Genomic DNA, 25,897 nt, shown 5'->3' on the forward strand with positions numbered 1-25,897 from the left:
AACGTGAAACAGGTGTGCTCTTTAGCCTGAGAATGTCTATGTAATGGATTGTATCTGCTGAGCTGCATGAAAAGACAATCCTTGCAATCTTGTTAGTGGTTTGCCTGTGATGTACAACACAGTCTGGTTTAATGGTTATTTAACAATAGAACGGGGGCACCTGGGTGGCTCAGTCAGTTAAGTGGTGAACTCTTGTTTTCAGCTCAGGTCCTGTTCTCAGTGTTGTGGGATCGAGCTCTGCATGGGGCTCCCTGCTCAGCGGGGAGTCAGCTTGGGATTCACTCTCTCCCTCTCCCTCTGCCCCCCCCCCGCTCTCTCTCTCTAAAATAAATCTTTTTTTAAAAAACAACAGAACAGTTGTCCTTATTTGTATATTCGTGGAGAGGATTTCTTGGATGGCAGGAGATTTTGCTTTTAATCCCCACCACCTGCCAGTGGTTAAGAAGCAATTGACCAACAACAGGATTATATAATCTCTCACACACACACAAAAATACTGATAAATCGTCATCCTTATGGTCCCATCTTTGAAAAATGACACTTTAACCTAACCCACACATAATTCTCTTTGATGGGCAAGATCTCAGGTAGCTGGGTTTGGTGGTATTTTTGTTTTTATTTTGGAGTTTGTATGTGATTTCTGATTGTTCTACAGTATTTAAGCATTCGTTGTGTAATCTGGACAAGCTACATTTTCTATTTCCCTCCCCTTCCTTGGAGAAACCATGTGCCCATGGATGACAATATCTAATGTCATGGCTGGGTATTAATTGTATCCCAGTGTTTTAGTGAAACTTCTAATATTTCAGCGACGTGCACACGATACACCCTTTCCTTGTCCTCTCTTGCTCGTGGGGAATCTCAGTGCCAACCCGATAGATCTCAGGGCAGGCAAAGGACCAGGGATCCAGGACGCAAACACAGCCCTCCACTCGAGGTGACACCTTTCCTTGATCCCTAACAGGAGCGAAGACAAATGGGAAATTTGGCCCTAGGTCCAGGCGGTTGATCCTCAGTGCAGCGCCTCTTAACCACCAGATGGGGTGGAGACTTTCGAGACGTCCCCTAACTTGTGGGCGCTTGGACTCACGGGAAACAAAAGTCGGGGTATTTGTCCGGCTGCCCGGGTGGGCTCTGGCAGGCGCACCGCCGCCGCTGTCCTGCGCATGTGCAGCTCGGCCTGTGTGCGTGTTCGCGCACGCGCAGTGCCGCCGCGCTGCTCTCGCTTCCTGTCCGAGCCCAGGTCGCCGCTCGCCGTGGTTCCCAGGCTTCGGCCTCCGGCGGGCGAGGTTCCCGGGGCCTGCGGGGTTACACGCCGTCTGGCCGGGCCGGCACCCAGCGGGCGCGGGGCTGTGCGGGCTCAGGTCCGCGCGGGCCGGGCGGGGGCTCGAGCGGGGACCCCCGAGCGCGAGCCCCGGAGCCCGCGGGCTGGGCCGGAGGGGCCGGGCGGGCGGCGGCGGCGGCGCAGGGCGCCGAGGCCAGGGCCCGGCCCGTCTGTGACTGCGGGACGGCGAGGCCCCGGGCGGCCAATTCGGGCCCCGAGAGGGTCGTCGGCCCGAAGTGAGTTTGTCCCGTAGGCCCAGAACCGGCTCCCCGGGAACGGCGGCCCCAGGAGGCGGAGGAGGAGCAGCCTCCGTCCCGGAGCCTTCGGGAGCCTTGGGGCAGCTCGGCGGGTCCCGACGGGGTAGGTCGGGCGCTTGTGGATCTTCCGGGCGGCGAGAGGGCGCGAGCGGCTGGACTGGGAGGGATGGGCGCTCCCTGGGACTCGGGACTCGTGGGACCCAGGTTTCCCGGGGGCGCAGGGGACCCGCGCCAACCCCCACACCCGACACGCTTTGCTCCCTCGGGTTCTCTGTCCAGCTTCCCGACGCGTCTCTAAGCGCTCAGTAGTGTCTGCTGACCCCACTGGGTTGTGCCCTGAGGCATCCCACAGTGTAGCGCCGGACCAGTGTGCGAGGTCCAGGTGCTGCTGCCTAGGTTGACAGGACATTGGGTCTGAGAAGGGAGGTGGCTTGTCCAGGGTGACGAGGTCTGTGGGTGGGCTTGCTCACAGGACTCAGCTCCGGGGCCGGTGTTCTGTCCGCCCTGTTAGAGTTTTCTTAGTAAAAGATTCTTACGTGCAGCGATAACGCGGTAAAGTGATACTATTTAAAAACAGAAGCATGCTTTGATGCACATTAATCACTTTAGAGAACTACTGTTCTCTGTTTCTGTGGATACTTCGATTTTAAGCAATTTGAAGGGTCAGTAAGAAAATATGTAAACAGTGTAAGAAGAGGTTTTTTTCCAACATTAATGAAGGCAAGCTGTTTGAAAAATGAGTCGATGTTTATGTTAACCAATGAGAGTAACCCATCTAATCGCCTCCTGATATGTGGGGTGACAACAGTTCTACTCTTTGTTTCTCCTTTCTCACAGTTTTAGCCCCCTCTGAGTGTTCACAGGATATGAGCTTTCTTTGGTGGTTATTATGCAGGATGTTTCTGACTTCTTTATTTCTTCTGCTTCCCTAGGTCTACTGTTAACAGTCTGTGTGTTTTTCCAAGAGCAGCAGAAAATGGATGAATCCCAGGTGAGTGTTTCTATCTCTGTATATGTTCCTTTGCTTGGTTTTGTAATGCATTTCAGGAGGTTTATATGGATCCAGATTTTAAAATGGAAATGTGGGAATAAAAGACATTATCATGTAAAGTACTATCATGTAAAGTACTGTCTAAAGACAGTATCATGTAAGTTATTAGGGGGTCAGATCAGCACCCAGAGTCTTTTTTCAAGTTCGTGTGTGCAGACATTAGGTTACCTCAGGGCTGTGGGGATAGAGCTACACATATGACTGATGTTCCTGACAGTCGCAGAAAAGGAGAGTACTGCCCATTACGTGATTTGAATTGACTGTTTTTTTACTTGTGGGTTTTCAAGATTTCCTAGGACTTGAGAAAATGTCTTTGTTGAAATTGATGTTATTGTGGGTAGCTTTCCTAATAACAACCATTAAGTCATTACAACATATGGCTTATACTTGTTTATCTAAGCCAAGGGCCTGCTGTATATAATTTTTCCAGGCAGCAAAATACCCTGATCCAAGGAGACATATTTTCATTGTTACTCTTTGATCCAGGGATAAAAGCTAAGTCTGAGGGAATGGCCTGCTCATCCTTCAGATGCTTCTGTTACTGTTCATTTGGGTTGTGCAGTAAGTAATACAGCAAGGTATTCTTTAGTAAATACGTCCTCACTCCCATTCCTGTTTCAATTCTCAGAATCTTGGTTTTGTCCTCACCCCGCTCCCGAATGTGTTGGCAAAAATTAACAGTGACCTAATTACGGTCAAGTCCATCGGACACCTTCCAGCCCTTACCTCACAGGACCATGCATCTGACTCTGAATACCTTTCTTTCTTAATATATAATATCTGCTGTTCAAAGTTTCACCGTTTTCTGAATGTTTTGGGGTTCTTTTCAGTCAGGGTACACATAGAGACCACACTTTGTGGGGCAGGGAGGCGATGGGGGCTGTTAAGTCTTAAATCTTTTACTAGTAGTTCCTCCGGTATGTCTTTTGTGTTACTATGTAACTTACGTTTGAAGAAATTGGTTTTATCCTCTGTTTCCCGTAGTCTGGATTGTGTTTACCACATTGCCATCATTTTAACTTTATAACACTTTTTTTTTTATTAATTCCCTAGATGCCTTATAAGATTGGTAGTTACACAAACAATGAATCATGGAACACTACATCAAAAACTAAAGATGTAATGTATGATTAACATAACAATGAAAAATTAAAAAAAATAAGATTGGTAGTTAGCTCTGCAAGTTTACCCATTTCTGTTCAGTTCTTTTGGGAAGACTTTGTTGCCCATGACACTTGTCTGCTTTCTTCCTGTCTTTGTTTTTGTGATGTTAGCATCCATTGGTTGATGTTCGTTGCCAAGATCCCTGGATTCTTTAGGGGAGACAAGGTGGTGCTGTGCTGCTTTGCCATTTCTTCCTCACTCACTGGCTAGAATACTTTCCTAAAGAAAAATATCTCTTTAATTGGTTTTGTGGTTCATACAGAAAAGGTAATTTTCACAATACTGAGTAAGGCTCCTGAGCAACTGAGATGTTTGTTTCATTTTGTTATCATGATGAGCTCACAGGTTTACACGTGTTTTAAGTATTTCAGTACATCGAAGTTGTTACTCTCTTTGATGCCTAAGTGGTTCTTTGACCAGAGAAATCCCTTCAGATTGGTTTCTGAGTCCTTTTGAAACATCCTATATATATATATATATTTTTTTTTTAAAGATTTTATTTATTTTAGAGAGAGTGCACGTGCACTTGTGCCAGAGAGAGGTCATGAGCAGGGGGAGGGGCAGAGGGAGAAGCAGACTCCCCGCTGAGCAGGGAGGCCGACACGGGGCTGTATCCCAGGACCCTGGGATCATGAGCTGAGCCAAAGGCAGACGCTTAACGACTGAGCCATCCAGGCGCCCAAGATATTTTCTTTTTTAAAAGATTTCATTTATTTGAGAGAGCGACCAAGAGAGTTCGAGTGGGGCAGGGGGAGGGAAGAGCAGAGGGGAGGGAGAAGTAAGCTTCCTGCTGAGCAGGGAACCCAATGCGGGACCCTATCTGGGATCATGACCTGAGCCAAAGGCAGACGGTTAACCCACTGAGCCACCCAGACGCCCCTGAAACATTCCCTGTATATGTGATAACATTCATTTTTATTCAGCGTTTTATTTTGGAAAAACTTCAAACTTACACAACAGTTGCAAGGATCATAGAGGACTCCCACGTTCCTTTTGCCCAGATACTCCAGTTTTTGACATCTCCCCACATTTGCTTTATTATCTGTGTATGTACATATTTCTTACCTGAATCATTTTGAGAGTGGATGTCCCTTTTCAGATTGTACCTCCTAAGATCAAGGGTGTTCTCTACTGAATTCAGGAAATGGAATATTATAATATTTTTATCTAATCTACAACTTCTGATTTTACCAGTTTTCCCAGTAATTTATAGTAATTTTTAATTTCTGGTAGACGATCCAGGCCAGGGCTGTGAATTGCATTTAGCTTTGATGCTTTTCAAGTTTGTTTATGGCAGTAGTTTTTTTTTTTAAGATTTTGTTTATTTGACAGAGAGAGAGAGACAGAGACAGAGGGAACACAAGCGGGGAGTGGGAGAGGGAGAAGCAGGCTTCGCGCTGAGTAGGGAGCCCGATGCGGGGCTCGATCCCAGGACCCTGAGATCATGACCTGGCAGGCGCTTAACCAACTAAGCCACCCAGGAGCCCCACGACAGTAGTTTCTTAACGGCATTATAATATTTGAAGAATACAGGACAGTTATTTTATAGAATTCTTTGAAGTTAGGTTTCCCTCATGTTTCTTCGTGATTAGATTTAGATTGTGAATTTTCTGCAGGAATACTCCATGAAATCACTCCTTTTAAATTTATGGCCCAAAATAGGGTCCCTCTTGCGAAGTTCCACGTGTGGTTTTTTGTTGTTGTTGTTTTTTTAAGATTTATTTATTTATTTATTAGAAAGTGCGTGGGGTGGAAAGGGGCAGAGGGAAAGAGAGAATCCCAAGCCGATTCCACCGAGTGCAGAGCCCAATGCAGGACCTGGTTGGCCCCGATCCCAGGACCCTGCTGAGATCATGACCTGAGCTGAAACCAAGAGTCAGACCCCCAACCAACTGAGCCACCCAGGTGCCCCCTGGGTGCAATAGTTATTTTCTCAGGAATAAGAAAATAACATAGTTATCATTTCTAGTACTCTTCATTTCTTGATATACATACAGATTTCTATCTGCTTTCACTTTCCTTCTGCCTGAAGGACTTCCTTCAACACTTTTAGTTGTTTGTTTTTTTCTTTTTCAAATTTTTATTTAAATTTTAGTGAACATGTGCTTGAAAAGATTGCCTATTCTGCTGTTGGTGGGAAAAGTTCGATAAAGGTCGATCCCATTAAATTGGTAGTGTTGTTCAAGTGAGCTGATTCCTTGCTAATTTCCTGCCTCCTTGTCCTCTTTTGTCCTGAGAGAAGGAAGTTGAAATCTCCCGCAACTGTGGTTTGTCTATCGCAGTTCTATCGGGTTTTGCTTCATGTTTTTTATTAGGTACATAAACATTTAAATTGTTATGTCCTCTGGATTAAGTAACCATTTTGCCATTGTGAGGGGGGGCTTCTTTACCCCTGGTAATCTTCGCTGCTGTGACGTGGAGTTTTTTCTGATATTCATGCAGCCACTCCAGCTTTCTTTTGAGTAGTGTTGGCATCTGATTCCATCCTTTTACTTTTAACCTGTTTCCGTCTTTATACTTCAAGTGCATATAGTTGGATCTTGCTTTTTTTTTTAAATCCAATCTGACCGTTTCTGCTTATTAATTGGGTTGCTTGGACCATTTACATGTAATACGATTATTGATATAACCGATTAGGTCGTAGTCTGGTTTTGTTTTCTCTTTGTTCATCAGCTTAGTTTCTTTTTTCTTCTTTTGTCTTCCTTCCTTTTGATTGATTGTGTGTATTTTATGATTCCATTTTACATGTTTTGTGGGCTTGTTAGCTCTAACACTGTTGTTATTTGTGATTGCTTCGGGGTTTATAGTATGCAGCTTTAATTTATCACAGCTTATCTTCAGGTAATGTACCGTTGATTGCTGAGAATGTAGGGAGCTTGTCACTTCCATTTCTCCCCTCTGGGTCATTATGCTGTTGTGTCATTTTACTTTTACAGGTAGAATCAGTCCCACAAGACATAATGATTTTTAAGTAGCTATTTTTTCAGGAATAAGAAAATAACATAGTTACCATTTCTAGTACTTTTCATTTCTTAATGTAGATACAGATTTTTATCTGCTGTCATTTTCCTTCTGCCTGAAGGACTTCCTTCAACACTTCTAGTTGTTTGTTTTTTTCTTTTTCAAATTTTTATTTAAATTTTAGTGAACATACAATGCGGTATTGGTTTCAGGACTAGAATTCAGTGATTCATCACTTACGTAAGACACCTGGTGCTCATCACAACAAGTGCCCTCCCTTAATGCCCATCCTCCATCTAGCCCATCCCCCATCCACCTTCCTCCATCACCCCTCAGTGTGTTCTCTGTCGTTAAGGAGTCTCTTATGGTTTGATTCCCCCCTCTCTTTTTTTCCTTCCCATATGTTCATTTGTTTTGTTTCTTAAATTCCATGTATGAGTGAAATCATATGGTATTTGTCTTTCTCTGACTGACTTATTTCACTTAGCATAATCCCCTGTAGTTCCATCCATATCATTGCAAATGGTAAGATTTCATTCTTTTGATGGCTGAGTAATATTCCAGAGTGTGTGTGTGTGTGTGTGTTTATGTGTATGTATGTGTATGAACCACATCTTCTTTATCCATCAGTCGGTGGACATTTGGGCTCTCTCCATAGTTTGGCTGTGGTGGATAATGCTGCTATAGACATCAGGGTGCCATAAACATCAAAGATTCTTCTTTGAATCTGTATTTTTGTATCCTTTGGGTAAATACCTAATAGTGTCATTGCTGTATTGTAGGGTATTTCTATTTTTAACTTTCTGAGGAACCTCCATACTGTTTTCCAGAGTGGCTGCACCAGTTTGCATTCCCACCAACAGTGTAGGAGGGTTCCCCTTTCTCCACATCCTCGCCAACACCTGTTGTTTCTTGTGTTGTTGATTTTAGCCATTCTGACCGGTGTGAGGTGGTATCTCATTGTGGTTTTGATTTGTGTTTCCCTTGTGATGAGTGATGTTGAGCATCTTTTCATGTCTGTTGGCCATTTGTAGGTCTTTGGGAAAGTGTCTATTCATGTCTTCTGCACATTTTTTTAACTGGATTATTTGTTTTTTGGGTGTTGAGTTTGATAAATTGTTTATAGATTTTGGAATACTTCTAGCTGCTGATGAATCTTTCAGCTCTTGTATGTCAGAAAACAGCTTTATTTTGCCTTGGCTTTTATTTCAGGGGAGCTTTGCTGGGTTTTCTCCTCCTGTAGTTCAGACATGTTCCCCTACTGTCCTCTCGCTTCCATTTGTTTCCAGGAGAAATGCGATGTCATCCTTACCTTCGTTCCTCTGTATGTACTATGGTTTTTGTTTTTTGGGTTTTTTTCTAGCTGCTTTTAAACTTTTTATCCCTGGTTTTGAGCAGTTTGATTATGCTATGTCTTGGTATTGTTTTCTTCATGTCTCTGTGCTTGCGGATCATTGAACTTCCTGGATCTGTGTGTTTATGATTTTCATCAACTTTGAGAAATTCTTGACCACATTTCTTCAGATATTCCCCCCGCCTCCCTCCATCCATCCTTCGGCGATTCCTGTGTGTTACACTGCTTGAAGTTGTCCCACAACTCACTGACACTCCTCGTTCTCTTTAAATTCCCTATTCTCTGTGCGTTTCATTTTATATAAGCTTCTATTGCTATGCTTCGTGTTCACTGATCTTCTTTTCGGTGCTGCATTAATCTAGTCTGGTGTAACTTTCATCTCAGACACTGTAGTCTTTATGTGTAGAAGGTCAATTTGAGTCTTTTTTTATGTCTTCCCTGTTCCTACTCAAATGTTTTGAACATATGGAATACGGCAATAAACTATTTTAACGTTCAGTGCCACTTGTAACATCTGGGTCCATTCTAGGCCTGTTTCAGTAGATCCATGATTTTCTCTATGGCTTGTCCTTTCCTGCATGTTTCCCCAGTTTGTAAACCCTCCTTACCTCCTCTCGGTTCTCCCTCCCTGCTCCAGGGCTAGAAGCTCTCAGGGCAGTAACCACAGGCCTCCCCATGTTGATTTCCTGTCTCTAATTCCTGTCCTTCATTGCTTCAAGATCCGTGTCTTGAAAACCACTGCTTTGTATAGTCTGTTACTCGGTGTCCCCAGAAACCTTTCCCCACATCCGGGTTATAGGGAAATTCACCCATTTTTTTTTTTCTGTGTGGTTTAGTATTTTATATTTAGATCACTGATCCAGTTGGACTTTTTTCTTTTATAGTGTAAGGTATGGATGCAGTTTCATCTATGCCGAAATGACTATAGTTGCTCTAACACTTTATTATAAGTCAGTGGGTTGTTATATTGTCTTATATCACAGGTTCTCATATGTCATGTAATCACACAAGTCTATTTCTAGACTTATTGCTCTATTCCACTGACCCATCTCCATCTGTATGCCGACACTAAACCCTTTTAATCATAATGGTTGTGTTTTAAATCTGGTAGAGGTTAGGTCCCCTAAAGAGCTTCTTTTTTTGGAGATTTTCCTAGTTCTTGCTCTCCCCCCATATGAACTTTAGTGCCAGCTCACCTAGTTCCAGGAAAAAAGCTTTTTGGTAATTTTGTTGGGATCACATATCTGTAAAGTAATTGAGGGTAGAGTGATTTATATCTCTGTGTTACTGAGTTGACCCATCCGGGGAAAAGGAGCATCATTTCATTTGTTCAAGTGTGCTTCTGCCCCTCTCAGGAGTGTTTTTAAAGGTATCCTAGTATAGATGTTGTACATTTCTTATTAACAATTTTATCTTTGCTTTTATTCCATAAACTGTGTGTATACTTGTATCTTTGTTAATGTAACAAGGGCTGTTAGGGTTTTTCTGATCTTTCTTTCTTTCTTTCTTTTCTTTCTTCTTTTCCTCCCCTCCCCACATGGGGCTCAAACTCACAACCCCAAGATCAAGAGTCGCACACTCTTCTAGCTGAGCCAGCCAGGCTCCCTGGGGGCTACTGCTTTATATGTGCTGATTTTATATAACAGTATTCCTTTATTGAGTTGGTTTTGTTGTTGATTCTCTGAGTTTTCTGGGTATAGTATATCACTTGGAAATAGAAATAGTTTTTTTTTAAGATTTTATTTATTTATTTGTCAGAGAGATAGCACAAGCAGGGGGAGTAGCAGGGAGAGGGAGAAGCAGGCTTCCCGCGGAGCAGGGAGCCCGATGTGGGACTCGATCCCAGGACCCTGGGATCACGACCTGAGCCAAAGGCAGACGCTTAACTGACTGAGCCACCCAGGCACCCCGGAAATAGAAATAGTTTTATTCTTCCTCTGTTGATTAGTATGCCTTCTGTTTCCTCCAGCTGGAGATAATGAGCATTTTGCCTTGTTCCTTATCTTACTGGGAACGCATCTAGTGTTTGTCCATTAAGTAAAACCCTGACTTTAGAACTGAGAGGACTGTATAAAACCTGTGCATGTGAGTCTCTGTCTGTATAAACTTAAAAAGCACGTGTGCTTGTGTGTGTATCACACGTACTACGCGTATTAGGGTGTGAGAGTGTGTGTGTATACACATATCCGTGCTAGTGAAGTATCCATTCCTGTTTTCTTGAGGGTTTTTTTTTTTTTTAAAGATTTTATTTATTTATTTGACAGAGATACAGCGAGAGAGGGAACACAAGCAGGGGGAGTGGGAGAGGGAGAAGTAGGCTCCCGTGGAGCAGGGAGCCCGATGTGGGGCTCGATCCCAGGATCTTGGGATCATGGCCTGAGCCAAAGGCAGATGCTTAACGACTGAGCCGCCCAGGCGCTTCTCTTGAGGGTTTTTTTTAATCACGTATGTATTTTGAATATAGTCAGAGGCTTTTTCAGCGTCTTTGTGGAGATAAAATTCTTTTCTTAGCCATACTAGAATAGCATGTTAATGGATTTGTAAAGATTAAATGAGCCTGTATTCTTGGAATAAGTGCCACTTAGATATTATATATTTTCATTCTGGCGTTGAATTCTGTTTGCTAATATCTCATTTTGCATTTGTGTTGATACAAGCGATATCGGTGTGTGATTTTGTCTGTCTTACTGATTGCTTGGTCAGTCTTCTGACCCCGCCACTCCTTGCCTGTGGACCAACTGAACCCAGAAGGTTCTCCACTCTCCATGGCAGTTTATCAGCTCACTTGTCCTGCAATGTCCTGCAATGTCCTGCTTGGGATTCTCCGTCAGCTCAGCTCCTGCAGTCTTGGGGAATGTTGGCTGTGGCACCTACATGGGGGTAGAAAACCCTGTGTTGATACATCTTTTGTCAACCGCAGGATGATGGGACACATTTGCCAAGCACTTTTCTTCTGAAACAGGAGTTGAGTATTTGGCAGTCCCTAGCACTGCTGCTTGCAACAGCATTGGAGACCCCCTTGCTGCTCTCTCAGGGGGGCTTCTGTATCCCCGTGTTCCTCTGTGGTGGCCCTCTCACTCGCTTTCAGTGGAGGGTATCTTGAACGTTTTGAGAAAAGTGTTTCCTTTGATAATAAATTGTCCTGCTTTCCTGAAAGAATCAGTTCTGGGTTCGAAATACTTTTTCTTTCACAAGCCGTGGGCAGTTGTGCAAGGGTTTTTCTCAGGTTGAAGTGGAATGGCAGTTTCCAGGGTAACTGGTGTGTTTTTCCCCCACCTTTTAGGAGTTTTTTTTTTTTTTCCTTAATTTATCGGTTTGGGGCATTTTATCAGGAAATCTCTAGATCTGTATTTCCCCCCCCAAAATTCTTGTTTGCAAATTGGATGGCCCCTTGTGACATGAAGGCTTACGTGATCCTTCAGCTCACGTATCATTTTCCATTCTGCCTTTGATTCTTTGTGTTTGTCCTTCTTGTTTTCTCTTTCTGAAAATGTTGAGTCTGTCGGACCTGGCTTTTGTATCTCAAACTTTATTTCAGCATTTCAATTTCTTGTTATCTGAGACATTTCCTACATTGTATATTTGGTGTCCCATTTGTTATTTAAGCCTCCTACCTGGGGGTTTTAAAAAAATTCAAGAAGTTGGTCTTTAATTTCTAAGTAGTCTCTGCTGGCTGTTTTTTTGGGAGAATGTTCTCATTTTATGGAAACAATGTCCTTAATTCATTGAAAAATACAAATCAGTAGAAAAAATGTAAGTGTCCTTTACGAAATTGATTTTATTATTGTTGAGCTGCTCATCTTGATGTTTATCTTTTATTTACACTGTTTTTCTCAATTAGCTGATGAGTCTTGATTTTGTTATTTCAGTTTTTGGGAGAAAAATTACTAATAGCTAATGTGGATATACTCAACTCATGACCCCATTTCACTCTTTTCTTTATGGAGGGGATGACTGCAGAGCCCTAGAAGTTAGTGGATTAGGGAAATGTGTTTAGGTTGACATCACTTCAGTTTTTCTTCCGTTTTTTTATTGTGATAAAGTACATATAACATGAAATTTACTGTTTTAACCATTTGAAAACATACAAGTCACTGGCGTTAAGCACATTCACGTTGTGCAACCACCACCGTCCATCTTGAGAACACTTCTCATCTTGTAAAACTGAAGCTCTGTTGCTCTTAAATAGTAACGCCCCACGTCCCCCCACCCCGGCAACCATTGTACTTTCTGTTGCTTTGATTGTGACTATTCTAAGTACCTCATCTAAGTGGAATCGTCCAGCATTTGTCTTCTTGTTGGTGTGTTTCACTGAGCATCATGTCTTCAAAGTTCATCCATGATGGAGCAGGTGCCAGAATGTCCTTCTTTTGAAGGCTGAATTTTACTCCATTGTATGTATAGACCACATTTTGCTTGTCTTTTCATGTGTCGATGGACACTTGAGTTACTTTTGCATTTTCGCTATTATGAATAATGCTGCAATGAGCAAGGGTGTATAAATACCTCTCTGAGACCCTGCTTTCAGTTCTTTTAAGTATATACCCAAAAGTGGAATTGCTGGATCACATGGTAAATTAATAACAAATTTATTTTTAAGTTTTAAGGTGCTCTCATGCCTGCAGTGGCTTCCCCAGTTTGCATTCCAGCGACAGCACACGAGGGTCCTGATTTCTCCGACACATGTTATTTGCTAGCTTTTTGGTAGTAGCCATGCTAAGGGACAGGAGGTGGTAACTCATTGTGGCTTTGATTTGCATTTCTGTAGTGATTAGTGATGTTGAGCATCTTCCCATGTGCTCCTTGGACACTTGTGTGTCTTCTTTGAGAAATGTCCATTCCATCCCTTTGGCCATTTTGAATCATGTTGGTTTCTGTTGTTGGGTTTTAGGAGTTTGCTCTGTATTCTGGGTATGAGTTCTTTACCAGAGACATGATTGGCAGATATTCTTCCCATTCTGTAGGCTGCCTTTTTTTCTGTGGATAGTGTCTTCTTACAACATGGAATCTGTAGGCACCACTCCCATTTTGAACTGGCTGTGAGTTGGCAGACATAATTGTTGCTTTTCCCTCAGTGTGGTTCTCTGAGAGCTGCCTTCAGAAAGATCACTCATGTCCAGCACGAATAGAGTGGACGTGTGTCCTGGTTTGCCCGAGACCGTCTTGGAGCGCACCCGTATTCCCTACGATTTAACATTTATCCTAGACAGAAGCTGTCTGTGTCACAATGAATGTGTGACACCTTGTGGAGGCCTGAGGTGTGGTACTCTGCCACATGTGTGGCCACAGTGCCCACAACTGGAGAGGTCTTACCGTCTGCCGTTCATCCCACTGCTCTGTGGACTGAAAACTGGGAACTGCTTGGGCTGCTCAGGTGCTCCTGTGGCTCATTGCTCCTCACCTCCACTGCTTACTGGGGCCCTGTGCCCTCTCGATGGGCCTGGGGATTCTCCAGGGCTCCGGCACAGTCCACAGTCCACTCTTGCTGGGGCCCTGCGTGCGCCCTGTGTGGAGCAGTGCAGTCTGCGGCTTTGGTTCTCCTCTTCTCGACTCTGTGTGTCAGGAGTCTCCTCAGAGAAATTCCTGCTCAGGGAACAGCCTCTGTGTTCCAGGGCGCTGTTCTTTTATTTCTTTGAATTGGACTTTTAGGGGGTTTTGTTTTGTTTTTGAGGCAGGAAAGTAACTGTGTACGTTCAGTTTACCCTCCTGAATTAGAATCTGCTCCTACTGTCAGAGAGCTATGCAAGGGTCTACCTGCCCTCTTCTTCCCACTCCCCTCTTCAGGGTCAGTGCTGTCTTTGTTTCTGCCCGTTGGTACTTCATGCCTCTGCCTTTTCTTCCCGCCTTACTCCTCTGGCATACCGGCTGCATCTGTGAAACCTAACCTGGCAGCATAAAATTCGGTCTGTTAAACTGCTCGCCATGTGGCACTCTCAGCTCTCGGGCGTTCGTTGGTGCAAGTTATTGCTGCAGGAGTGAGGGGTTTGACATGTGGTATTTGGCCCAAAACTTGGAGGAAGTTGAACCCTTAGTCACGCAGGTCACTACAGATGAAAGAGCTGAACAGGAAGGCAGAGACCAGGGACCGAGTGCTGCGTGTGCCCCCGTGACGAGGTGGGGGGTGGGAGACTGAGGGATAAAATGCGTCTTTTTTTCCGTGGTGTTTTCCTCCCAGGCTGGAAGCTTTCTGAGAGCAGGAGTGGTGTCTTACTCATCTTATATCCCCCAGAATTCAGTTCAGTTGCAAAATGGGAGCTCAGTTGGTTTTCTGGTTTGGGGGCTTGGTTTTATAGGGGGCATGTGAAAGAACCCGAAGGCAGTGTGTTTTCACTCTGATTTCGTTCCATAATCTGTAACACACAGTCAGGTTTTCAGTGTTCACAGTTAACTTTATCAATGACCTTGGTAAGCTCCCATGCCCGCATGCCTCCTCCATGTGACCAGTTCTGATCTGGTGCTGTTCCAGGGGCCAGTGTCATTCAAGGATGTGGCCGTGGACTTCACCCAGGAGGAGTGGCAGCAGCTGGAGCCCGATGAGAAGACCACGTACCGGGATGTGATGCTAGAGAACTACAGCCATCTCGTCTCTGTGGGTGAGGAGAGCTTGCTGTGTGGGTCGATACCCCCGGGGGCAGGGGTTGGAGTGGAGGGACTGCCAATTTAATGATTTTTCCTTAAGTTTGAAGAAATAAGTGATAGGACCATTTAACTCCCTTTGGGTACCAGGTTGGATATTCGTATGTTGGCATCTCCATCGAAACCTTCTGATTTTGCGAAGGTGCAAAACTGGCCACGTTTTATCCTGCAGCCTCTGAGGCAGCATCTTGGACTCAGAGATCTGAGAGCCGAGCAGCCGATCCAAGTCTGCCTCCGTTTCTCACTCACAGGGTACGACAGTACCAAACCGAAAGTGATCCTCAAGTTGGAGCAGGGAGAGGAGCCATGGATAGCCGAAGGTGATCTGCCGTGTCAGAGTCATCCCGGTAAGTTAGGAGCACCGTAGGGTTTTGGACATGGTCGCCCCCACTCTGTGAGGGACCGAGGGCGGCCCTGAGCCTCCAGCGCCCCGGCCACACCTCCCAGGCTGCAGGCAGCTTGCTCCCTCCAGCACGACATGCAGGCTGCTTTTCTGATTTTACATTTGATTTACACTTGTGGGCATTTTCCATGCTAGCCAGTGCTGAGAATCCAGTCACTTCCTCCTCGGGCGTCCTCAGTAACTCATCCACCCCCAGTAGCACAGAATTCCTTTCTTTGCAGGCATTCAGAAGTCTCAGAGAAAAATGAACTTGAGACTTTCCCGTTCATTCTTTTTGTCTTCCATTTTCCTTCTTTCCTTGCCATGAAGTGCCTTGGGCTGGTTTCCTGCGTGTTTCACTCCCTCTTTTGTGCATTCAGACACCAAAATCTGCCCCCTCCCTGAGCTGGTGAGGCCAGCCGCTGCCTCACGTGGGTGCACCTGCACTTTGTTTGGCACCGATGAGCACAGGCCCTAAGTCAGTCCTCACGTGATGTTGTTGAAAACTGACCCCTGTGCTTCAGAGCCCAAATATACCTCAAAGACAGCTTGGGATAAAGAGCAATAAGAGCTTCATTGCTTTGCCAGGCAAAGGAGGCTACAGAGGTCTGTGGCCTTCACAAACTGCAAGGAAGGGGGGTTTATAGGGAGAGGATCTAGGTGGTTTGCCAGGAATTGTGTATATGCTGCCAGCCTTGTTAGTTATTTTCAGGGTGGTGCCAGGTTCCTGAGACCACAGGCTAAGAAGGGTGGTGAGGAAGGTTTGCAGAAGAGAGGAAAAAGGTTACTGTAAAATCAAGCTTCGGGGCATCTGGGTGGCTCAGTCGTTAAGCGTCTAACTTCAGCTCAGGTCGTGGTCCCAGGGTCCTGGGATTGAGCCCCACATCGGGCTCCCTGCTCGGCGGGAAGCCTGCTTCTCCCTCTCCCACTCCCCCTGCTTGTGTTCCCTCTCTCGCTGTCTCTCTGTCAAATAAATAAAATCTTTTTAAAAAATTTAAAATAAAATTGAGCTTTGCGGGGTGCCTGGGTGGCTCAGTCGGTTGAGTGGCTGCCTTGGGCTCATATCATGATTCCAGGGTCCTGGGATTGAGCCCCTGCATCGGGCTCCCTGCTCGGCAGGGAGCCTGCCTCTCCTCTGCTGCTCCCCCTACTTGTGCTCTCTGTCTCTGTCAAATAAAATTTTAAAAAAATAATAAAAATAAATAAAATTGAGCTTCGCTGAAGCATTTGTGCAGCCGTCTTGATTTTTCTTTGACTTTGTGCTTTAAGCGGTATCAGTGTGCTGGTGCAGCACGAGTTGGGCCTTCCTCTTTTCCCCAGCGCTCCTTGTCTGTCTGCCCACGCCTGCAGCCACCGTAGATGTGCAGGAAGCGTTTACTCATAAGTTGGCCCCCCAAGACCTGTTTGCCATTCTTTTTTTTTTTTAAAGTTCTTAGTTTGGGCGTCTGGGTGGCTCAGTCAGTTAAGTATCTGCCTTTGGCTCGGGTCATGATCCCAGGGTTCCCTGCTCAGTGGGGAGTCTGCTTCTCCCTCCGTCCCTTCCCCCCACTTATGCGCTCATGCTCTTAAAAAATAAATAAAATCTTTCTTTTTTTCTTAAGTTCTTAGTTTATTAATCCTCATGAAAAATCTGCACAATCACCACAGATAAAGTCACTGTAGAATCTTTACTCCCGTTGTCCAGTCTCCGGCTTGCTGTTGGCCAGCACCAGCCATGGCTCTTGTCGTCCCCCTGACTTTCTTCATTCTGCTCTCGGCGTTCCTTTCACCCTTTCCTGGAGGTCTTTTTCTTTTCGTACAGGCCATGTCTTGCAGGTCTGTGTTTGGGTTTATTTTTCTTTGCATTACCCAAGGAATCCTAAATCATGCCAAAGCCAGTTGTCTTGCCACCACCAAAATGGGTTCTGAATCCAAATACGAAGATGACATCTGGTGTGGTCTAGTACATTGTGGCCAGTTGTTCCTGAATTACTGTGGCCTTCCTGGGGTGAGGAACATCAGTGAGCATTTGTTTCTGCTGAAGTAGTTGCTTGCTTGTGAACTTCCTGGTCTGGATAGTTACGATGTCCTTCATGATGGCGGCTGAGCTTCAAGCAGCCAGGGAGGAAAATGAGCCTTTTTTTCCATTCTTTAATTTTCTTCGTGTCCTTTAAAAAGGTTCATCTTGTCTCAATTGTCAGGCCTTTTTCTTTGTATTTATGCTGCTTGTCCTAATTGATATTTAATGCCTGTAACCTGTGGACTATTTTACCTGACGGATGCCCGTGCCGGAGAGGTACCCCAATCCCTTCTTCCTCAGAGTGGCTGACAGTCAGCTGCAAACTTCTCCAAACCATCCTGTGCATCCTCCCCACTTCCTTTATTTATTACATCGTACTGGTCTTCTCTCCTTTGGTCCCTGTTTCTTTTGTGAAATGCTTTAAATTTTTCCTGTATTTTCCTAGTTTCTTCTGACCTCAGCATAAAGGATACTTTCTCATACCTGGTTTACAGTGAATCCTATTTAGAAATTGCAGGGTCTGTTCATCTGAGACATCCAGTTGATTTAACACTAGGCTGACAAGATGAGCCCATAACTATTTCTTCTGAAATACATTTTACATTCTCCTCTCCTCGGGTCCTTCTCACTATGGTGTGATGTTGCCCATCAAAATTCATGGCCTGTTTCCCCAGACTCTTGTTAAATTCCATTTGGTCTAGATCTCCAGACTATCCTAGCCCTTCTTCGTCTGTGCTTGTTTTACCCAAATTATACGTTTTCTTTCCTTCCTTTTTAAATTGTAGTTATAAAGAGATTACAATATATACCTGAAACTAATATAACACGGCACATTAATAACTACATTTGAATTTTAAAAATAAGTAAAAATTTTTTTAAAAACCTACCCCAGAAGAAATGCCAAGGCTCAAAAAACCACAAACGCATAACAGAATTTACCATTTTAACATTTTTGAGCATACGGTTCATTGGTACTAACTATATTCACATTGTTGTGCAACAGAACCTCTAGAACTTTATCCTTAAAAGTTCACCTCTTATTTGAGCTTTCCATAATTACTTGTTCACCACACTTGCTTCTCCCTTCTCTTCATACCCATTCTGCAGTTACCATGAAAGTTAGATATGATTATATATTTGGTACTTGACCCTCTTTCTTTACCTGAATTATAGTCCTCCAAATAGGAAGGATCTTTTCATCCTGCTTTGGTATGTAACATACAGAAGGCATTCTGTAGATTTTTCATGGACTGAGGACCTAGGGAAGAAAGACCTTTATTATCTATATCCGTTGAGACATAATTTATCCTCAACTATGATTCGATAAAACAGGGTTAGGATGGAACCTGAAAGCACCCCGTTTGATCAGATTAGGAACTATTTTAATTTCCAATCACAGAGAGATTCCAGGAAAACTAGGAAACGTTGCCATACTATCTGCAGGCACACGGTTTAGTTAGGAAAGGAAAACACAGTTGCGTGGACTAGTTCAGGTTGAGCTTTCACACACAGTACTGACCTTCAAGTACATGTTATTTATAACTTTGTATTAAAGCTGTCTTAAAAATTGAAGAGCTTTAAATAGCTGGGAGGAAACATTTAAAGCCTCCCCTGAAGTATGGATAGGTGTGGAGTGTAGCCACCGCTGGAAGCCACCTTGGTGAACGAGAGTGTGAGCACAGGCTGGTGGTTGGGAGTAAGTGGGCATGGCCTGGCTTCCTGGAGCAGAAGGTGTTTTTGGAAGATTAGTGAAATGCTAGTTTGAATACATTTGTGAATCCAAGTAATGAAAAATCTTACTGGTGAATGATAACTTCTCTGTTTTTGTTTTTTTGTTTTGTTTTTTGTTTTTTTCTGTTGGTATTCAGGGCTTGGAGGCCCAGGGATGGTGTAGATTTCTGAGCACAGAACTGTTGGTGTTGCAATGATTGTGGATGAGGGCAGCTAACAAGAGCTCAGAGGCTCCAAAAATCTGTAAGAGGCATTAGAAATAAAAAGTTAATACTATAGGGGCAGCTTTAGAAATCTGACATTTAATGTTTTATACTAAAACTAAATGAAACCCGTACTATAGGACCTCTTGCTTGTTTTCAGGACTTGGTTGGTGTTATGTCAGGGACATGACTGGTTTTATGAAATTTAAATGTCAGCAAATTGAAAGAAAATCGATGGACATGTGTTTCGTATCATATACTGTTCTGAGCGATTTACATGCACTAAGTTGGTCCTTTCCCGGTGATTTGGGCACATTTCAGCCATGTGAAGCTGCATCACAGTTAAATAACTTGCTCAAGACTCGGCCAGTAGTGTGGTAGAGGTGGCTTTGAATCGAGGTAGCCTCATCTTTACACTTTTAGCCGCCATGCTCTGTTGTGCAAAGTGCAGTTAGGGTTAAGTAAGACTGTTGGGACACTTCAGAGAGCCGATGTTCGTGGCTCAGTCTCTTGCCATCTGGTCCCATCTTACATTTCTTTTGGATATTTATGTGCCTGGAACTCTCCTCCCTCCTGGTGAATGTGAACCAGGGCTGAGGAGTTGGAGCCCTGGTGGTAGGACTGTCTCTAAAGATAAGGAGATTGGAATTTTTAGAATGCTTATTTGGATTTATGTGCAGAATAGAAAGGCAAAGGTTTTGGAAGGGTCTGAGCTAGTGAGGATGTCATTGTGGTAATCTGTGTATCTTACAGTTTAATATAAATTGTGAACTCTTACTCTCAGCATAATCCGTACTTGAATGTTTTCCTTGAATATTCATGTAGCAGTTGCTCTTGTTCTCCCACTGGACCGATGTGCTCAAGAGTCCTCCTGTTTCTGCCTTAATCTAGTGCTCTTTCAGTGATGGTGCCCTCTGCTCATCATTTCTTGGGTTTATTTCCCCTTTTCTACCAAAGTTTTGAACATATTTGGGAAGTAACAAAGGTACTTATATTTGGTGTGAATTTATTCTCCCTTCTTTCTCTAGTGCTGAGTCCTGTCCCACTCTTATGCCTTCCCTGTACCTACCCCACCCCACTCCCGTATGTGTGTGTGTGTGTGTCTGTCTGTCTGTCTTACATGACAAATCAAGGGGAAAGGAAGACTATACCCTTGTGATTATTTTTATTTGTGGAGATTGGCTATAAAGCCAGAGTTAGTTCCTCAGTAGGGCACCTGAGTACCACTCCCATTTGATACCTGGTGTGTTCAGATTCACAAGATTTGTTTAATTTTATTCCTTTTTAGAAATAGTCTGGAAAGTTGGTGACCGGCTAGAGAGAATCCCAGGAAAAGAAGATGAACATTCAAGGCAAGCTATTTCTATCAACAGCAAAACCCCGATTGAAGAGAGAGAGAATGCATTTGATAAAACATGTAATGTGGAAACAAGCCTTGTTCCTTCAAACATAACATCTCATACTTGTGTCTCATGTGGAAAGAATTTAGAGTCTACTTCAGAATTAATTATTAGTGATGGAAGCTATGCAAGAAAGAAACCTGATGAGTGTAGTGAATGTGGGAAGATGTACCACAGAGGGAAACCCTATGAATGTAATCAAAATGGGGAAGGCTATTCTCAGAATGAAGAGAGCATTCTTCAGAAAATTAATATTTTGGAGAAACCCTTTGAATATAATGAATGCATGGAAGCCTTAGACAATGAAGCTGTTTTCCTTGCTCATAAGAGAGCTTATATGGGGGAAAAGCCCTACGAGTGGAATGACTCTGGGTCAGACTTCATCCAGATGTCAAATTTTAATGTATACCAGAGGTCACAGATGGAATTGAAGCCCTTTGAATGCAGTGAATGTGGAAAATCCTTCTGTAAAAAGTCAAAGTTAATCATACATCAGAGGGCCCACACAGGAGAGAAACCTTATGAATGTAACGTATGTGGGAAATCCTTCAGCCAAAAGGGGACCCTCACTGTCCATCGGAGATCACACTTAGAGGAGAAGCCCTATAAATGTACCGAGTGTGGGAAAACTTTCTGTCAGAAGTTACATCTCACCCAGCACCTGAGAACTCATTCAGGTGAGAAGCCCTATGAATGTAATGAGTGTGGGAAAACCTTCTGCCAAAAGACCCATCTCACCCTACACCAGAGGAATCATTCAGGAGAGAGACCCTATCCCTGTAACGAATGTGGGAAATCCTTCTCCCGCAAGTCTGCCCTCAGTGACCACCAGAGAACGCATACAGGAGAGAAACTTTACAAATGTAATGAATGTGGGAAGTCCTACTACCGAAAATCTACCCTTATTACACATCAGAGGACCCACACGGGAGAGAAACCCTATCAGTGCAGCGAGTGTGGGAAGTTCTTCTCTCGGGTGTCGTACCTCACTATACATTATAGAAGTCACTTAGAAGAGAAACCCTATGAATGTAATGAGTGTGGGAAAACCTTCAATTTAAATTCAGCCTTCATTAGACATCGGAAAGTACACACAGATGAGAAGCCCCACGAATGTAGTGAATGCGGAAAGCTCTCTCAGTTCTCATATCTCACTGACCATCCTACAGCTCCTTTAGGAGACAAACCCTATGAATGTAATGAATGTGGGAAAATCTTCCTTGACAGTTCAGCCTTCAATGGGCACCAATCACTTCCAAAAGGGGAGAAATCCTATGAATGTAACATCTGTGGAAAATTGTTCTCTGAGTTGTCATACTACACTCTACATTACAGAAGTCACTCGGAAGAGAAACCCTATGGATGCAGTGAATGTGGGAAAACCTTCTCCCATAATTCATCCCTCTTTAGACATCAAAGAGTGCATACAGGAGAGAAGCCCTATGAGTGTTATGAGTGTGGGAAGTTCTTCTCTCAGAAGTCCTATCTCACCATCCACCACCGGATCCATTCGGGAGAGAAGCCCTATGAATGTAGTAAATGTGGGAAAGTCTTCTCTCGGATGTCAAACCTCACTGTACACTATAGAAGCCATTCAGGAGAGAAGCCCTACGAATGTAATGAATGTGGAAAAGTCTTTTCTCAGAAGTCATACCTCACAGTACACTATAGGACTCATTCGGGAGAGAAACCCTACGAATGTAATGAGTGTGGGAAAAAATTCCACCACAGGTCAGCCTTCAATAGCCATCAGAGAATTCACAGGAGAGGGAATGTGAATGTACTGGATGTGGAGACGCTCCTGTGAAGTCAAAACGCTCTGAGTATGACGAAATCTAATAGGGAGACAGATGTCACTGAGAGCTCGTGTTTCTGAATGGGGAAAACCATTTAGGCATTAGATTCATCTCCACCTGATTTCTCACAGAGAAGGATCCCTAGGAATGCAAGAAGCAGCAAAGCCTTCAGCGAGATCCTACAACCCATTGGGCACGAGATGATTTATACAGGAGTGAAACTTGATGAATATTTAATATTTATTTTGGAATTCAAATTGTATTTACATATCAGGGAATCATACCAAGGCGAGATCTGTCAGAGTGATGAATGTGGGAAAACATTGTCTTGGAAATTGTTATACTAAAAGCCATATTTCTGATGTAAATTCCAATGTTTATAGGAAAGCTATCAGAAGCTATCAGCTCTGAATAAACCATTGTATAAAATGAAGTTTTGGAATCATCAGGAGTTTATAATGAGGACAAAAACATTAAACACATATATGGCAGTTTCTATCATGTTTTTAAAATGCGGTCTAATAGTAATTCTATGCAAATTTGGATTTGAATTATTTGGGAAAAGGAAGTATTCTGAGTATTAAGGTGGCAAAATGTACTAACACAGGATATGTGTTGTTGGTGAGACGTTTGCTATGCACCAGATGGTTAAATGCATACTTTTTTGTTTGTTGGGAGGCATTGACAAATGGGTTTTTGGCGAATGCCCCATCAATAAAGGCTAAGCTGGTGGTTTTTGTAGCGTTTTCAACTACATTTGAACAAAAAAAGATTTTAAAGACATTATTTTCATAAACTATGCATAGATGATTTGGAGTTAAGTCTGTGTCAGTAAAAGGGCATCCACACAGTTTATCTGTAAACAGCACACAGCTCTCATGCCACTCTGCTTGTCTAATCCATAGGTTTGAGTGCGTGGTGTGCCAATATTATGTAATTCAGAAACTTCATCTCCTTTTATTTGACGTGAATACTATGTCACATTATTTTGTGCACTGCTCCTCATTCCCAGTATTGTGGAACAAATACAAGTTTCTGGCAGTTTTAGTTGATTAACTCAGTGTCCTTTCTTCCCTTATTCCTTGCTGGAAGAGTTTGTTCACCATTTCCTCACATGACACAGAGGGTGAATCCTGATTCATCTAAACCAATCATGATAATTCCATTCTGATTGCCAGTAACCTGTTTATGGTGGTCACATGACCCAGTTCACTGGGCCAAGGAATGCAAGGGTCATTTAATAATCAAAAATTAATCACTGGACTACATTATGGAAACAGTCTAGGATGCAGAAAAGTCACGTGGTAAAGTCAGCATCCATTAATGTTCTTCATAAGCTATGGATTTGAAAGGAACTTCCCTACTTGGATGAAAAGTATCTAAAACTGCAACCACCAGCCTACCTAATACTGAAATACTGAAAGTTTTCTCCAGGATGCAAAAAAAAAAAAAAAGCCTATATGCTGTCACTAATTGTATTCAGTATTCTGCAAGAGGATGTAGCCAGGAGAATAACGGAAGAAAAATAAAGAACATAAAGATCAGAAAGAAGTAAAACTTTTCTTTGCAGTTGCATGGTTTTGTACATTGAAAGTTCTGAGGAATGCACAGATAATTGAAATTAATGACTAAGTTTAGCAAGGTCCCTGCATACAAGCTCATTGTGCAAGAATAGTTTTTTAATATACCCAGCAGTGAACATTAAAAAATGAAAAACTTAAAAGCAATACCACTTAAAATAGCATCAAAAATCCTCATGTACCTGGAGGGAAAATTACCTAATACCATATTTTCAAGAACTGTATCTAGAAAAAAAAAGCTACAAAACTTGAGAGGGCCATATATAGTTCATGGATTCCAGGACAGTTTTAAAAAGATCTCAATTTCCCCCAAATAAATTCATATAGTCAATGCAGTCTTAAAGGTCCTAGTAAGTTCTTTAATTAAGCTAACTCTAAAATTCAAATAAAAATTCAGAAGACCAATAATAGTCAAGGCTATCTTCCAGAATAGAGTGAAAGAATTTATATTACCAGGTATCAAGGAAGACCTGTCATAAAGCCACAGAAGTTATTATAATTGTGTGGTATTGGTGCAGAGATAAACAAATTGACCATTGGGACAGAGTAAAGATTCCAGAAACACCCATATATAATACAGTCACTTGGTTTTTGATGAAGATGATAATGCAGTGTAATGGGGAAGAGGCTATTCTTTCTAATGTCAGTAATTTTAATAGAGAAGTGGGTTGAGATGGATTACAGATCTAAATATGAGATGTAAAATAAAGCTTTAAGAAAAATTTAGCCGAATGTATGTAACCTTATAGTAAGAAAATTTTTCTTAAGACCCCCCAAATCACTAAACTATAAAATAAAGCCAGTTAATTTAGATATATTAACTTTTTGAAACTTACGTTTATCAAAAGGATCCCATTAAGAAAGCAAATAGGCAAGAAACGGGGAGAAAATACAACTTACGCATATGACAGCAGACTTGAGTGTAGAGGAGGGGGTGGTGATGGTTTTTGGAAGGGCCCAGTTAGTAAATACTTGGGGCTTTGTGGGCTAGACAGTCTCTGTGAACATGTCTGTGTCTCAATAAAACTTTATTCACAAACACAGGCAACAGTCTGGATTTGGCCCTTCCAGCCCTGGATCTAAAATTGAAAAAGAATGCTTACAAATCAACAAGAAAAAAATAGAAAATGGGCAAGAGATTGGGACATCCAGTTAACAAGAGAATATCCAGATGGCCAGTAAACACGAAAAGGTATGTTATTTTTATTAGTAATCAGGGAAATGCAAAATTAAAACACTACCCACCCACTGAGATGGTTACAATGAAAAGCATAAAAAGCAATCAAGTTTTGGCAAGGTAAACAGCAGGAAGCCTACCCTGCTCAAGGTATTGCCAACTAGTATGACCATTTTGGAAAGATGGCTCTTTGAATGTGCGTATACTCTTTTAACCCAAACGTAGCAGATAGGTGCATTTATGTCAACCAAAGGACATGCTAGAATATTCATGGCATAAAACTGCTAAAACCAGAATTCTCTGAAGGCATGCATACAGTAGAATGAATGAACCTACGTGGTATGTTTCACTGCAGAAGACTAGAGTGTTGAGAACGAGTGAACTAAGTATTTGCAATAGGAGCTCGACTTCACAGAGCTGAATGATGGAAGCCAGACACAGAGGCACACACACTGCATGACCATCTGTGTAAAGCATAAGAACATAAAAACTTGTCTATGCATTTAGATACCAGGATAGTGGCTAGCCTTGGGGCAAGGCTGGAAAAGGGGTATTTATCTGGTGCTGGTAATACTGTTTCCTAAATCTGGGTGCTGAATATCTGAGTGTTCTGTGCACTTGAGATATGTGTCTTTTTCTGCATGTATATTGTTTTAAAATCCTGCATCATTTTGTGCAGGAAATATTCTTTAGAGTAGTTTTAATGGCAAATACAGAGATTTCCTACACTGTGACCTTAAAGCTTAATATAAAATATATTTTAAGTAAAATATTTGAAAAGGTGACAGGGCCATTACATATTTTGTCATCCTACCCTTTTGCATATATAAATGGATCTGAACCACCTCTTCCAATAAAGAACTAACGTGTGTAAACATTTCA

General features: G+C 42.9%; 1 protein-coding gene across 2 annotated transcripts; it reads left to right on the forward strand.

Moving 5' to 3' along the window:
- The first annotated feature begins 1,230 nt into the window (after nucleotides 1–1,230).
- On the forward strand, nucleotides 1,231–25,897 carry RBAK (RB associated KRAB zinc finger). Of its 2 annotated transcripts, none has more exons than XM_073886307.1 (5): nucleotides 1,231–1,560; nucleotides 2,514–2,572; nucleotides 14,578–14,704; nucleotides 14,999–15,094; nucleotides 20,351–25,897. In XM_073886307.1, exons 2-5 carry the CDS (start codon nucleotides 2,558–2,560, stop codon nucleotides 22,267–22,269), a joined length of 2,157 nt encoding a protein of 718 aa, XP_073742408.1. In that variant the 5' UTR covers nucleotides 1,231–1,560; nucleotides 2,514–2,557; the 3' UTR covers nucleotides 22,270–25,897. The 2 variants fall into 2 exon arrangements, with proteins under 2 accessions (XP_073742408.1, XP_073742407.1); XM_073886306.1 differs by having other exon boundaries at nucleotides 1,235–1,684.

The sequence above is a fragment of the Callorhinus ursinus genome, unplaced genomic scaffold, assembly GCF_003265705.2.
Source record: "Callorhinus ursinus isolate GAN/ISIS: 27379988/994484 unplaced genomic scaffold, GSC_fseal_2.0 scaffold70, whole genome shotgun sequence".
NCBI lineage: Eukaryota > Metazoa > Chordata > Mammalia > Carnivora > Otariidae > Callorhinus > Callorhinus ursinus.